This window comes from Natrix helvetica, assembly GCF_964273705.1.
Source record: "Natrix helvetica genome assembly, chromosome: 2".
NCBI classification, from domain to species: domain Eukaryota; kingdom Metazoa; phylum Chordata; class Lepidosauria; order Squamata; family Natricidae; genus Natrix; species Natrix helvetica.
Window position 1 is genome coordinate 35,069,448 of NC_138552.1, and position 15,910 is coordinate 35,085,357.

Sequence of the window (15,910 nt, forward strand, 5' to 3'; positions counted from 1 at the left end):
CACAAGTCTTAAAGTTCTCAAGTTTGGACACCCCTGACCTATGAGCTCACCAGTAGCTCTCCCAATCAGGATCTGATCTTAGCCTGAGCCTTAATCCTTCTTAGCTTGCTTTTACTAAGCAGTCTTGGGCTGACCTCATAGAATTTATATTTGATGCTTATAATCTCGATTCTCGCACCTTGGGATTAATGTTTATAAGAATAAACATTATAGTAAGTGTTCAGAAAAGGTACCAAAATACTGAAGAACAGGCGTTCTGAGCAGCTCCAAATGTTCATCCCTATATTCATTTTTTTTTATTTGCTCCATATGTACGTCCATGGATCAGGTACAGATGATCCTTAATTTACAACCATTTGTTAAGTGACTGTTTGACGTTACGACGGCACTGAAAAAAAGTGACTTATAAGTGATCCTTGCACTTACAACTGTTGCAGCATCCCTATGGTCACTTATTCAAAATTCAGATGTTTGGCAACCGGCATGTATTCATGACAATTGCAGTGCCCCATTCATGAGATCACCATTCCCAAACACCATGTACAATACAATAAAATAGTAGAGTTGGAAGGGACCTTGGAGGTCTTCTAGTCCAACCTCCTGCCTAGGCAGGAAACCCTATACCGTTTCAGACAAATAGTTATCCAACATCTTCTTAAAGACTTCCAGTGTTGGGGCATTCACAACTTCTGGAGGCAAGCTGTTTCACTGATTAACCATTCTAACTGTCAGGAAGTTTCTCCTCAGTTCTAAGTTGCTTCTCTCCTTGATTAGTTTCCACCCATTGCTTCTTGTTCTACCCTCAGATGCCTTGGAGAATAGTTTGACTCCCTCTTCTTTGGTTCGTTCGTTGTGAACGAACGTCATTCCGATCAGCGTCTGACAAGCAAAATCATTGGGAGAAGCTGGATTTGCTTAATGACTGCACGATTCACTTAACAACTGCATGATTTGCTTAACAATCATGGCAAAATAAAGGCAGAATAGGATGCAACTCACACAACAGCCACCTTACTTAGGAACAGAAACTCTGGCCCTAACTGTGGTTGTAAGGCAAAGACTACCTGTAATTGATTTCAGTCCTCCACATATCTTTCAAGAACCATCTATTGAATGCTAATCCATCATGCTCAGGGTTGTGTTCCGGCCGTCACTACTGCCAGTTCGCTTGTGGGCATGCCGCGCACATGCTCGATACGTGCGGACCTGCAGTGCGATAAAAAAATTCCTCTGCGCATGCGCAGAAGCAAAAAACAAGATGGTGGCGCCTATGGCACCTCCTGGAGAACTGGTTCGGGGGCGTGGCAAGCCTGGGTCGCTGCCAGTTCCAGCAACCCAGGATGCCAAGCCACTACCGGTTTGGCTGAACCGGTCCGAACCGGTAGGAACCCATCACTGATCATGCTGGCTTTCTAAGACCCATGGTGCTGCAGTAGTTAGAATGCAGTATTGCAGGATAATTCTGCTGACTGCCAGCAGTTCAATTCTCACCAGCACCCAGATTGTTGGGGGCATAATGCTGACTCTGTAAATAACTTAGAGGACTCTAAAGCACTATGAAGCACTATATGTCTAAGTTCTATTGCTATTGCTATTTTGTTAGCCTCTTCTCTCCTTTCTTTCAGTTCCACTCCAAAATGTATTTCAAAATGTCCAATATATATTCTAATTTTTTTAATGAAAATGCAATGGTTAGAAATTTCAAAGAAGCATATAAATGACTCCTGCCCTTATTTCTTAAAATTCCACCAGAGCGTTCCAAGAAATGAACAAGTTATTCCCGTGTAAACATCAGAATAGAAGAAAGATACGCTTAGAGTCAATAACTATTTCAGGTAAATTACATGAGGAAGCAGGGGCCTTAGGTCAAGTTCTATATTCTAACCAAGAAAAAAGCAAACAAGTCCAGATATTTTGAACTTGACTCCAGTTGGTGACAGCGAATAAGGCTAAGAGCACAAGATTCCCAAACTCTTGGACTTCCGGTTCCGGCTGCGGTACGCGACGGGCAAGCTTTGCTCGCCCCGCGCACTCCTGGTGGGCACCCCTTTGATTGGGGGGGGGCCACAGGACGCCCTGGAGGGACTCCTGCCGAGGGGGCGGCATAGCGGGGGACCCCCTGTGTTGGCGGTGGTCGGGGGGGCTCCCCGCATCGCCCTAGGCATCGGGAGGCAAGAGGGAAGGCGCCGCAGCGTCTTCGCGTTGAGGCAGCTGGAAGAAAACTCAAGATTTGAAGGATGCAGTTGCAATGCGGTGAGATGGAGATTTCCCCCTGTTCCCTTTTATGAGCGAAGGAAAACAAAAAGACTGTCAGCCTTTTAGAAAAACTTTCAACCTGTTCCTGGGAAGTGTGATTGGAGGGAGGGGGATTTCCCCCCCCCTTGGACAAGCGGCTTTAAACTGTTTTGCTCTCTGCCCCCAGAGGAGGAGGGGGGAGCCTTGGAATGGAATCACCCTCATAGCAAACAGCAGATTTCCTCTACTGCAATTGTGAAAATGAGGTGATGATCTGTTTCCTTTGAACTTTGAAAACTTTTGGCTTCTTGTCTCCTGATCCCGGAGCTGGCAGGGCAAGATGGCACACTTCCGCCATCTTCATGTGCTTGAAATTTGACTCCATCCACAGAAATTGCTGGCATCTTGTCTGTCTCCGTGACACTCAGAGAAATCTCGTGTTACATTTTACCCTGGACTTGGAACAAAGGATTTTATTGCTTTATTGCCCGGATCTAGAATTGAGAAAAGGTCCTTATATGCCTGGACTCCCTGCCTCGCGATCTCTCTCGGCTATCCACCTTCCCAGTTGTTTCCCCTCTGTACTGACATTCTCATCTCTGACCTTTGCTTACTACAATGCCACCTAAAAGACCACCACCGGGGAAACCGGGTTTTGCTGGCTCCGCCCTGACATCTTCGACGTCCAGCCCCAGCGGACAACAGACACTAACTTCTCTGTTCCAGCCTAAGCCCCCTGAGGTGGACTTTCAACAGATGTTTCAACAACACTTAAAGGGGCAGGAGGACTTAAAAAATCAATTGAAAGAAATGAACGAGCAGCTCAGAGAGAACCAAGATCGAGCGATCCAAAACTCACAGAGACTGGAACTTTTGGAGGAGGGGACGGCTGAGATGAGAAAAGAGGTGAAGGGGGTGCAGAAAGGAAATCAAGAACTTGAGAACCACCAGATAAAAATGGAATTTGAACGGATGTCTTTTTTCCTTAGATTTCAAAATGTAATTGAGGCTGACGATGAAGATCTGAGGGATATTATGTCAAATTTATTGGCTGAATATATTAAAAAAGACAGACAACAGATGGCGTGGGATATGGACGTGGTCTATAGAGTAAACTCAGCATACGCCAGAACACACAACGTTCCAAGGGAGGTACACATTAAATTTCTCAGAAAGACCACAAGAGACGAGATTCTGAGTGCACAAAGGGGGCAAGCTTTAAAATACAAGGATAGAGAAATAGCCATTCTGAAACAGATCCCAAAGAAAGTTAGAGATAAAAGAAAAAGGTATTCACTTTTAGCGAATAAATTATACCAGAAAGGGGTGTGGTTTAGATGGCTTTTCCCAGAAGGTATCCTAATATTCTGGGAGGACACGAGAGTTAGAATCAATACAACTATGGAGGCTGAGGCCTTCATGGAAAAAAATAAAGTCCTCCTAGATAAACCTGATGACACTACACCGGACATACAGGACACGGGAGGTGCCGGAGCTCTGCTGGAGGGGGGAGAAGAGGCAACATTTAGAAAACTCAGATCACAAAAATGAACTAGAAAATCTGTTTGATATAAAATGATTGAAATTATTTGAAGATAAAAGTTTATATGCTGACAAAATACTATTAAGTAGCAACAATCTAATGTATTGATAAATGAAAGTTACTACTAACATCTGACAGTTTTCCAAGAATACTGAAAGTGCTTCCTGGAGGAATTATACAAATATTATCCTTCATCCCTGCACCAATTTAAATGAATTTATGTATTCTCTATTGTTGTTAAGAAAATAAATGGACATGTCGACATAGTCACCAAGAATTGACCTCCCTCTCTCAAGGGAGATTTTACTTACTTCGTGCTTTCATAAGGTGGCTCTGTTTTAACTCATATTCCACCATAGCATATGTATATTTAGATAAAGGTGCATTTGAGATGCATTCTGGTAGATAAAGTACATGGATTGATAAAGGTAAACGCAATAAAGTTCCCAAAATATACAAAAACTTAACCCTGAATTTCAACATGATTCCCACCACCCAATGGATAGGAGAGGACGTTGGCCAATGTGCTTGTACCTGACCAGACAGAAAAACCTGGAGAAGAAGTAAGTCCTTGGATGCCATGGCAACCACTGCATCCTATGTGCATTTGCTGCAGCCTTTCTGATCATGCTTTTTCCCTTATCACCTTCTGTAGAGCATGGGAGCATTTGGCTGCCCCAACAGCCAAAGCAATATCATGTAGGAGACTAAACACACTGCTTTTCTCTAGTCCCCTCGTCTCATTGTGGCTTTTATTGCTCGTCTCCTAGGAAACAGATAAAAAAAACTTGACTGAACAGCCCAAAGACATTTTTAAGTTAGGTGGCTCAAGGCGCTTCATCTGTTCCTTTTTAGGATCTGAGCAGCTTTTAAATCAGCCTTTCCTCGGCTGAAGCCAGATGTGTTGGAATTCGAGACTATGTTGAAAACAAAAGCTGCAGCTGCTGAACCCAATAAGAGAATCTGGACTAAATTATGAAAGGGAGTGTGAGATAAACTTGGCAAAAGTACTCAGGAGTGAGCTTCTGGCTTGGCTGGTTATTTCAAACGAGTGACTCCTAACTGGAAGTTAAGGAATACTGGAGAGAAAATGTGAGGGGAAAAATTGCCCAAGTAAAGTTCTTCTTCTGGGAAATGTTGAGAGTCCCACTGAGATAATTACTATTTTGACCATAGGGTCAGTTGTTAGTTAGAAATCTCTGTTACCGTGACTTCCTCAAAATGTCTCTGCTACCTGAAAGGATGACCTCTGGTGAGGGAAGGACAGAAAAGCTCAAAGCTCGTCCTTTTCTTCATCATGAGGCTCTTCCTCTTCAGCCCAATCTCATGACCTTCTGACCTTCCCCCCCTACCCTCCTAATGTGTTGGACTACAGCTTCCATTATCCCCATGTCAGTCCCAGACCTACACACCTGCACATCAAAGAAGGATAATGACAACCCTAGGGAGTCTGTTTCAACACATCTGGAGGGAAGCCGGTGGAAGGAAGGCTGCTCCGTCTTCCAGCTAGCTGCAACAGATCTGGATCGCGCGCAGCAGGCGCAGCCCTTACCTTGACGCTACTCTGGCTGGTCTGGGTCTCCGCCTCGACGACGCCACAGCAGTGGCGACCCCCGCTCCTGCCCATCTCCCTGCGCGGGTAGGCCGGGCAGTTCGGCGGCTGGCGACTCTGGTAGGCGAGCACCGAAGGGATGGAGTCGGCCGCGTCTGTCTTGATGAAGAGCCCGTGCAAGGTGGCGGCCGTTCCCTGCGAGACGGCGGTGGTCTGACGCGGCGAATTGGACTCGTTCGAGTCACGGCAGTAGATCACGCCGCTCTGCGAGACGTGGATGCTGGGGGCGCAGCCCATCCCTCCGCCGCGCCGCCCTCGCACCGACCGAACAAGACGGCGGGGGCCACACCAAGACGCCCTCGCAGCTCTGCGGAACGCCGAGCGGAGCGGGCAGCTCAGCCTAGAGCGGGGACCTCGGCCGTCGGCCTTGGGCGGCGGCGGCGGCGGCGACGGCGATTGCGACTCGCCATCTCCTTCTCTCCCGTCGGCGGAGGCTACGCGCTGCCCGACTCGGGGCGCAGGCAGCAGCCCCCCGGAGAGCCCCGCCGGTCCCTGCAGTGCTGTTCCCCTGCGGCGAAGGCGCCCTGTCCTTCCCCGCCGCCAGGCAGAGACGGGAGTGCGAGTCCGCCGCGCTCCATCATGAGGGCATCCCTCACCGCCCGCGTCAGGGAGGAGGCGGAGGCTGCCCGCCTGACGGAAACTTGGAGCAGGGTGGCCAGGCGGCCGGCGCTGCGCAGCCCAACCCAGCCGGCAGCCGCCGCTCCCCGCTCCCTCAACTCGCCTTCCGGAACCGCTCAGCGTCCCCTTAGAACTGCGCTTCGGCTTCCTCGTCTCTACCTCGGCGGTCCCTTTATCCTCTATCCCGGGCGCCCGGGCGCCGTTCCTCTTGTATCTTCTGCAGGCAGCCTCTGCTTCCAGCGCCCTGGGGCAGCTGCCACCCGTTTCGCCTGAGAATAAGGGCGGACGAGCTGAATATTTGTGAAAGGAGAACGAGCAGTGGTGTATTAACCATTAACCATTAAGCAGACTAAGCACGTGCTCAGGGCACCAGGCCCAAAGGGGGCACCACGAAGTTGAGAAAGAAAGCGAAAAAAAACCAGTGAAGATTTGTACAGTAGGTACAAAGGAGGGGCACCAAGATTTGTCAGTGCTTGGGGTACCAGTGAGCCTTAATCCACCATTGCCCACCCCTTCAGTACAGACAGAGGCCGATCAGCTGGGCTGCATTTATCTATCTTAGCCTCCCTTCCTAGAAGAGAAAGAATCCCCCCCCCAACTTTTGGTAGGAGGCCAAAAATATTGGACTGGAACAGCAGCTGGTAGCCCAGTCAACTACTTCATCCCACTGGGGAAAACACAGAGTACAATACTGTGTGAAGTGACAAAGAGCCTTCTCATTCTCCTTGAACGAAACTTTACCCCCTTTCTCCCTGGCAAATCCAGAGTTTTCTTTGAATGCTCTTCCAAATTTGCCATTAGTTTGTTTTCTCCAGATTGCCTTAATGAGAATCTGTGGGCACTGAGTGGGTTTCAGCAGGGGCTCCTTTTCTTCAAACATACCAGCCATCCTATAGTTTCTGGATTATGAACTCAAGGAATGTCTTTGGATTACAAAAAAACTGGCTTCAAAAATAAAATACAGTACATTTGTTAGATTCGGGCAACGAGAGAACAGACTTCAGACGGTAGTGACATGCAGCTCTTTATTAGTTAGGTTATAGTGATCCAGCTTGCTATGGGGTCGGGCAGCTCCCCTTTTATAGGGAGCTGGCAGACCTCCCGTCCAATCAGAACAACCCCTTGTTCCCGCCCTAGTGGCGGACCTGAGTGGAGACTACAACGGTTTATGTAAATATCTAACACCCCTCCCCTCTTAGATGGAGTGTTCCGGTTAGTGACAAAGTCCTGTAAGTATGCTGGTTTCTGCCTTGCACGGGTGGACCTGCGTAGTTCTGGTTGCGCCGGAGCGGGCGCAGGATCGGAGTGTTCTTTTTGTTCCACTGTTCCGGCTGGGGATTGTAGATTCCCTTCGCTAGGAGGCTGCTCCATTCTTTCGTCGGTCTCAGGTCCCACCCCTGGCTCCGCTGTGTTGTAGTCGTCTGCGATGGGCGAGTCGGGTTGTTGTATCGGCAATCTTTCCGATGGTATGAGTTCTTCGTTCGATGATCGTAGGTTGGAGTGTGTCAGGCGACCTCGGAGTTGGTCGATGTGTCTTTTCCAGTTCCTACCGTCTTCCAATTCTAACAAGTAGGAGCGAGGGCCGGTGATGCCTATTACCTTTGCCGGAATCCACAGTGTCCCCCCTGCATAGTTGTGGGCGTATACTGAATCCCCTATGCTAAAATTCTGAATTTTGCTTGTGGAGTCTGGGGGCGATGTGGCAGAGTAATTTGGGTGTAGTCGGTCTAGGTGAGACCTTCACCGACGACCCATGAGGAGTTCAGCGGGACTCCTTCCCGTCGTGGCGCTAGGGGTAATGTGTTGGATTAAAAGATAGTGATTGATTCGTGTTTGCCAATCACCCAGGCCCATCCTAGCGGCCTCTTTTGCAGCGCGCACCATTCTTTCCGCCTGTCCATTCGATGCCGGATGGAATGGCGCGACAAGGGCATGCCGAATTCCCTGACTAGATAAGTATGCTTCGAATTGCATGGCCGTGAACTGGGGCCCGTTGTCGGAGACCAGGAGGTCGGGCAGGCCGTGCGTGGCGAAAAGTCGCCGTAGTACCTTGATGACTGCCTCTGCCGTGATCGAAGTCATCAGGACTACTTCTAACCACTTGGAGTATGCGTCCACAACTATTAGGAACGTTTGTCCTTGAACTGGCCCTGCGAAATCTATGTGTATTCGCGACCAGGGTGTTTGCTGTTTGTCCCACTCCGTAGCGGGCGCTTCAGGGGGGGCTGGCGTGGACTCCTGGCATGGATTGCAAGTGGCCACCGATTCCTCTATCTCCTTGTCCATGTTAGGCCACCACACGTAACTCCTAGCCAATGCTTTCATCCGTACGATCCCTGGATGCCCTACATGCAAAGCTTCCAATACATTTCTCCGCAGTTTGTGCAGTACAACAACTCGATCCCCCCACAGTAAACAACCTTTCAAAACCGACAGTTCATCACGCTTAGACCAAAACAGTTTGAATTCGGGTCCCACAATCCCTTTGGGCCACCCCCTCCATACCCAAGTTTGTACTTGTCTGATTACGTTGTCCTTAGCAGAAAACCTAGCAACGTCCACAGAAGATATTGGCCCTGTGTCCAAACAGTCAATTAAAAGGACTGGTATTTCTGGAGTGGGGTCGGCCAACAATTCTGGTAACGGGCAGCGGCTGAGCGCGTCTGCGTGCCCTAATGTAGAACCCGGTCGGTGTACCAGTTTGTAGGAATACGCAGCCAGGAAAACAGTCCACCTGGTCATGTGCGGGGAGAGGGAGACCGGTGTGGGGCGGTTTCCCGCCAGTAGACCCAGCAATGGTTTGTGGTCCATTATAAGTTCGAAATCGCAGCCGTAGAGATACTCGTGAAACCGCTTGACTCCAGCCACAGCGGCTAACGCTTCCCTGTCCAGTTGGCTGTAGTTGCGTTCCGCCAAAGACAATGTTCTTGAGTAGAAAGCGATGGGCGCTTCGTTCCCGTTTGGCATCCTGTGGCTGAGTACTGCGCCCACGCCGAAAGGTGAGGCATCGCAGGTCAACACCAGTGGTAGGGTTTGGCTGTACTGGATAAGCAGAGAGTTGGCTGTTAGCAGGTGCTTGACTGCAGCGAATGCGGCTGCCTCGGAACGTCCCCAGGTCCATTTTGCGTTCTTTGCTAGAAGTCGGTGCAATGGCTCAGCGACGGTAGCTTTCTGTCTGAGAAAGACGCTGTAGAAGTTAAGAAGTCCGAGGAAGGCCTGCAACTCGGTCTGATTTCGTGGTGCGGGGGCGTCCTGGATCACCTTAATTTTTTTTGATGTCGGGTGTATCCCCAGTCCATCGATCCTATAACCCAGGAATTCTACGCTGGGCACGTTAATTTGGCATTTTTCCTTTTTTAGGCGGAGACCCTTTTCTCGAATTCTGGCCAAAACAGTCCTTACACGCTTTAATAATTGCTCCTCGTTTGTGGCCGATACCAAGATGTCGTCGAAGTAAGGGACGACTCCTGGTATGCCCTGCAAAAGCCGTTCCATGATGCTTTGGAACAATCCCGGAGCGATGCTTACACCGAATTGTAACCGGTTGCATTTAAAAGCACCCCTGTGCGTCACTATAGTTTCGGCCTCCGCCATGGCGCTATCCACTGGCAGCTGCTGATACGCTTGTGCCATGTCTAGTTTTGCAAAAAAAATTCCTGGCCCCAACGAGTGCAATAGGTGCTGTACTACGGGCACAGGATATGTGCTTTGTTGTAGGGCGACATTGATTGTGCATTTATAGTCCGCGCAGATGCGGACTGATCCATCTGGCTTAACGGGGGTCACGATTGGGGTTTCCCAGCGAGCGTGATCTACTGGTTCAAGGATTCCTTGCTCTACCAGCTTATCAATTTCCTTATCGATTTTGGGACGGAGCGCAAAAGGCACTCTCCTAGATTTTAGCCTGATAGGCGCCACATTTGGATCCAAATTAAATGAGATTGGTTTTCCCACATACTTACCAAGACCGGGGCTGAACACATCCTCGAACTCCTTAAAAATTCCTTCAGCGCTGCTGTTTCCCACGGCGTTGATTCCGGTAACTTCTAGCCCCAAGGCTTCGAACCAATCCAGTCCCAGGAGGCTTTGTAATGGCACGCTGGCAACGGTCACGGGCAGCTGGGCTGTGATGTTTTTGAACTGCACTCGGAACATGCCTTGACCCACGATGGGGACCCTGTTCCCCTGGTAGTCTCGAAGCAGGATGTCTGGTGTTCGCAGTTGGCGCTTCTTTAGGCTCGGAATCGCCTTTTTCATCGCTGACCACGAGATGATCGTCAATGATGATCCCGTGTCGACTTCAAGCTCGCAAGGGGAGTCCTCCAGGAGGACAGTGAGTTTCAGCTTTTTAGGTCGCTTTGTGCGGACCTGTCCTATCGTGGTGAGATAGGTTCTTAGTGGTTCTCTCTGGGAATACTCTCTCTCGGCTCCCTGGGAATACTCTCTCTCGGTTCTCTGGAAATACTCTCTCTCGGCTGACTCCCTTGATTCTCTCTCTGGGCGCCCTTTGTTTTTTCGCCAAGCCCGTGGGATGGGCTTCTGTCGGCGATTCGATGGCGGTTGCCATGTTGTAGCAGGGACTTCGCTCCGGCACACCTTTGCAATGTGTCCGATTTTGTCGCAACGTGAGCAAACAACGTCTCTAAATCGGCAGGTAGACCGGGGATGATTCCCTCCGCAGCTTGCGCAGGGCGGCAAACGGGATTCGAATTTTCATGCCGGTTTTGTGTGGCTGTTGCGCATGTGATGGCTGTCTTCGCACTCGCTGTCCTCGGTTTCTTGATCGGTGGCCTCGTGATGCACCCGGGTTTGTCTGGTTCTGGATTGGGGTGCGCTGTACCCGCATTGTAGCGTTTCCGTAGATCTGTCCGCTGATTCCGAAGCTCTTGCCTCATCTAGCGCAATCTGCAGGTTTAAATTGGATTTGGCCAACAAGCGTTTTTGTAACGAAATGTCCCTTAACCCGCATATGAGGCGTGCTAGGATATGCTCGTCCAGGTCCCTGAACTCGCAATGCGTTGCTGCTTTTCGGAGCGCTGCAACATACTGGTTGATGGATTCGTCCGCCTTCTGGTTCCGCATGTTGAATTCGTGGTGGCGAATGTGGCAGGAAGGTTTTGGCGCGAAATGCGTCTGCAGCGTCTGTTGTAGCGCTGTCCATGTTACCGCCTGGATGGGGGTTGGCTCCGAAAGATCCCTGGCCGTCTCGAAGACCTCTCGACCGCAGTAGCTCAGGAACATATTCTTTTTCCGGGAGTACGGTACTCCCATGAGATCGTTTGCCTTGAGGAAGCATTCGAATCTCAGCATGTAGGATTCCCAATGCTCGGTTATTGGGTTGTATGGAGTTGGTGGAGCGTGCATCGCCATCTTGTCCTGCGTTCGAATTTGCCGCGCTGAGATGGCTGCCGGAATTTCCGCCGAATTCTGGGCTGGATCAAATCCGTAGATTCTGGTGGTAGATCTTCGTCCTATCTGCCTCTCGATCCCACCTTCATCGCCAGTGTTAGATTGGGGCAACGAGAGAACAGACTTCAGACGGTAGTGACTTGCAGTTCTTTATTAGTTAGGTTATAGTGATCCAGCTTGCTATGGGGTCGGGCAGCTCCCCTTTTATAGGGAGCTGGCAGACCTCCCGTCCAATCAGAACAACCCCTTGTTCCCGCCCTAGTGGCGGACCTGAGTGGAGACTACAACGGTTTATGTAAATATCTAACAACATTGAACCAGGTGTCATTTGGGGGGGGGGAAGCTATTGAGCACAAGGATAGCATTTCTTTACAAGATCTTTTTGAATCTTGGGTGGATTATAACCCAGGGTTTTTAACTTCAGCAACTTTTAAGATGTGTGAACTTCAATTCCCAAAATTCCCCAGGTAGTATACTGACTAGGGAATTCTGGGAGCTGAAAACCATATAGGCAGTCCTCGACTTACAACCACAAATGAGCCCAACGTTTTTGATGCTAAGTGAAACATTTATGTGAATTTTGCCCCTTTTTGTGATCTTTCTTGACACATTTGTTAAGTGAATTACTGCAGTTGTTGAGTTAGTAGCATGGTTGTAAAAATGAATCTGGTTTCCCCATTGACTTTGCTTGTCAGAAAGTTGCAAAAGGTGATCACATGATCTTGGGACACTGCAGTCGTCATAAATATGAGTCAGTTGCCAAGCGTTTGAATTTTGATCACTTGTCCATGGAGATGCAGTAAACAGTTGTAAGCGTGGGAAATGATCATAAGTCACTTTTTAAATTGTCGTTGTAACTTTGAACAGCCACTAAACGAACTGCTGTAAGTCGAGGACTACCTGTACATCTTAAAGTTGCTGAGTTTGAGAAACTGAAATAATTGACCCTCTGCAATCTCAAAAGGCAAAGAAATACAAAAATGTGTTAATGAAATAAAACTCCTGGGCGGAGTCATAGAGGAAGGCAGAAGAGAGGTAAAATAAGTAAGATATGATTCCATATTTTTAAGGCTTTAAAATTTAAAGCCAGCACTGAGTTCAAAAATAGACTGGTAGCTAGTGAGTACAGAGAGAACTGATCTTACATGATCTGAACAGATAGATCCCATTAGAACCTTTATAGTCATAGATGAAGCTGATGAACTATCTTCAAGATCAGGACTGTATGAAGAAATTGTGTTAAGCCTCATTACCACGGAAAGAGAGGCAATTTGCTCCAATAGCATTGGACTCCCTACCACTGCTATAAACCAAGGGGATACAACTATAACTTCAAAGTCCTATGGTTTTCTGTGGGGAAAAAAAGAAGAGATCCAGAGCCTCTCTAAAAGTTGCTATTCAATTGTAATTATAAAAAATGAAAGGAGAAAGAAATCATTACCGGTACATATAGATATTCCATACATATATGGAATAATATTTGAGGTTTTTTATCAATTTAATTTAGGCCTATTTGGCAACATAATTTACAAGTATGTTCTTTAATTATTTATTAGTCTTAGGTATTTACACAAGTTTAAGGACACTTAGATATAGGTGCCTTGTAAGCACTATGTATTCCTAATGTATGAATGCAGCTAATTCTGACATTCACAGGATTAATACAGATGTTTTCCATACTTTAGAACAGTGTTTCTCAAACTTGGCGACTTTAAGTCCTGTGGACTTCAACTCCCAGAATTCCCCAGCCAGCTATGCTGGCTGGGGGATTCTGGGAGTTGAAGTCCACAGGACTTAAAGTCGCCAAGTTTGAGAAACACTGCTTTAGAAGATAATAATTCAGAGAAGGAAAATTGGAGTACTGTCCTCCGTTTAACTGTTATCAGCCTTGAATTCTGTATTTTCATTTTGAATTTTGATACAATGACAATAGTTCAAATAGAAGCTTTAAGAATAATAACGCATATCAATCCTAAGAACAACTACTAAGATAACTGACCGATTTTCAGATCAAGAAAAGAAATGAGTCCTTGACAGACACGGGGTGAGAAAAGTCAACAGTAATGGCCTACTGCTTCTGAGTAAGTGTTTCGAGCACAACCTGTGCATCACTAACACAATGTTCAGACTTGCAACAACCTGCATGCATCCGAGGTCCAAACACTGGTATGTACTTAACTATTGTATGTCAGCACGACCTTAAAGATGTCACTATTACCAGGATTGTGTGAGGTGCTGAAAACTGGACAGATCATAGGCTGCTCTGGTCAATTCTCAACCTGCACATAATCTCTTTAATATTGTAAGCTACCAAGGACTATCGGAGCATCATTCATATTTAGCAGACTGCAAGATGCAGTCCAAATCCAATGTTTACAAGGTGACTTCATTTACTGCTTGTAGGAGCCTATTCTGAAAAGTGAACACAGTTTGAAGATGTCATCATGTACACTACAATAGCTGTACTCTTACTAAAAAAAAACTGGTCATATCCTGGTTTGATGAAACTCACAAAACAATTTCAACAGCCCTCTAGGCCAAGAACAAGGCCAATGCAGACCGACAGAATGATATATCATCTGTCTCCAAGAAAGACACGTTTAAACACCTACTGTCCAAAGTACACGTAGAACCTCAAGTAATGCAGAACAAGTTGTGGCAGAGGAAGGCTGAGCTGGTGGAGTTATGCAGACATGCGTGCCACCAGAGGGTTTATTCAGTGCCATAAAGCACTTTATGGTCCTTCTAAATCAGGAAGTTCCCTCTTGCTGTCATGTGATGGGCCAAGCCTGATAAAAGATCAGAGAGGACTGAAAAAATGGCTGGGTTGAACACTTTTCTAACCTACTCAGTAGACCAGGGGTCTCCAAAGCTGGTTGGGGAATTCTGGGAGTTGAAGTCCACCAAGGCTTAAAGTTGCCAAAGTTGGAGACCCCTGCAGTAGACTATCCACAGCAGATTCCTAAGCAGCCAGCCTTGGTTGCCCTAGACCAGACTCCCTCTACTTATGAGATCAAGAAAGCAATCTCACAAGATCCTTCTCACAGAAGGATCTTGACAAACTTGAACATTGGGCACTATCTAATAAAATGAAATTCAATGGTGAAAAGAGTAAGGCTCTACATTTAGGCAAGAAAAACAAAATGCACAGGTACAGTATAGGTCAGGGGTGTCCAAACTTGGGAACTTTAAGACTTGTGGACTTCAACTCCCAGAATTCCACAGCCAGCCATGCTGGCTGGGGAATTCTGGGAGTTGAAGTCCACAAGTCTTAAAGTTCCCAAGTTTGGACACCCCTGGTATAGGTGGTACATTGCTCAACAGTAGTAACTGTGAGAGGGATCTTGGAGTCCTAGTGGACAACCATTTAAATATGAGCCAGCAGTGTGCAGCAGCTGCCAAAAAAGCCAACACAGTTCTAGGCTGCATCAACAGAGGGAGAGAATCAAGATCACGTGAAGTGTTAATACCACTTTATAATGCCTTGGTAAGGCCACATTTGGAATACTGCATTCAGTTTTGGTCACCACGATGTAGAAAAGATGTGGAGACTCTAGAAAGAGTTCAGAGAAGAGCAACAAAGATGATTAGGGGACTGGAGACTAAAACATATGAAGAACGGTTGCAGGAACTGGGTATGTCTAATGAAAAGAAGGACTAGGGGAGACATGATAGCAGTGTTCCAATATCTCAGGGGTTGCCACAAAGAAGAGGGAGTCAAACTATTCGTACTGCAGGTCCGCACGTATCGAGCATGTGCGCGGCATGCCCACAAGCGAACTGGCAGTAGTGACGGCCAGAACACAACCCCGAGCATGACGGATTAGCATTCAATAGATGGTTCTTGAAAGATATATGGAGGACTGAAATCAGTTACAGGTAGTTTTTGCCTTACAACCACAGTTAGGGCCAGAGTTTCTGTTCCTAAGTAAGGTGGCAGCTATGTGAGTTGTATCCTATTCCGCCTTTGTTTTGCCATGATTGTTAAGCAAATCATGCAGTTGTTAAGTGAATCGTGCTGTCATTAAGCAAATCCAGCTTCTCCCAATGATTTTGCTTGTCAGACACTGATCGGAATGACGTTCGTTCACAACGAACGAACCAAAGAAGAGGGAGTCAAACTATTCTCCAAGGCATCTGAGGGCAGAATAAGAAGCAATGGGTGGAAACTAATCAAGGAGAGAAGCAACTTAGAACTGAGGAGAAACTTCCTGACAGTTAGAACAATTAATCAGTGGAATGGCTTGCCTCTGGAAGTTGTGAATGCCCCAACACTGGAAGTCTTTAAGAAGATGTTGGATAGCTATTTGTCTGAAACGGTATAGGGTTTCCTGCCTAGGCAGGGGGTTGGACTAGAAGGCCTCCAAGGTCCCTTCCAACTCTGCTATTGCATTGTAAATGAACTCAAATAAAACCACAGGGCAGGATGGCATTCCTGCTGAGTCCTTCAAAGCACTAAAGCTAAACACATTGTAGGAGTTTCAAGATATCAT

General features: G+C 47.4%; 1 protein-coding gene across 1 annotated transcript in view; it reads right to left on the reverse strand.

The window, feature by feature from the left end:
* Positions 1 to 5,905, reverse strand: part of PDE8B (phosphodiesterase 8B) — a 63,184-nt gene extending 57,279 nt beyond the window's left edge. The window contains exon 1 of the mRNA XM_081945165.1: positions 5,331 to 5,905. Coding sequence (XP_081801291.1) covers positions 5,331 to 5,627 — 297 coding nt within the window. The 5' untranslated portion in view covers positions 5,628 to 5,905. The remainder of the gene's footprint in view (positions 1 to 5,330) is intronic.
* Positions 5,906 to 15,910: the final 10,005 nt, after the last annotated feature.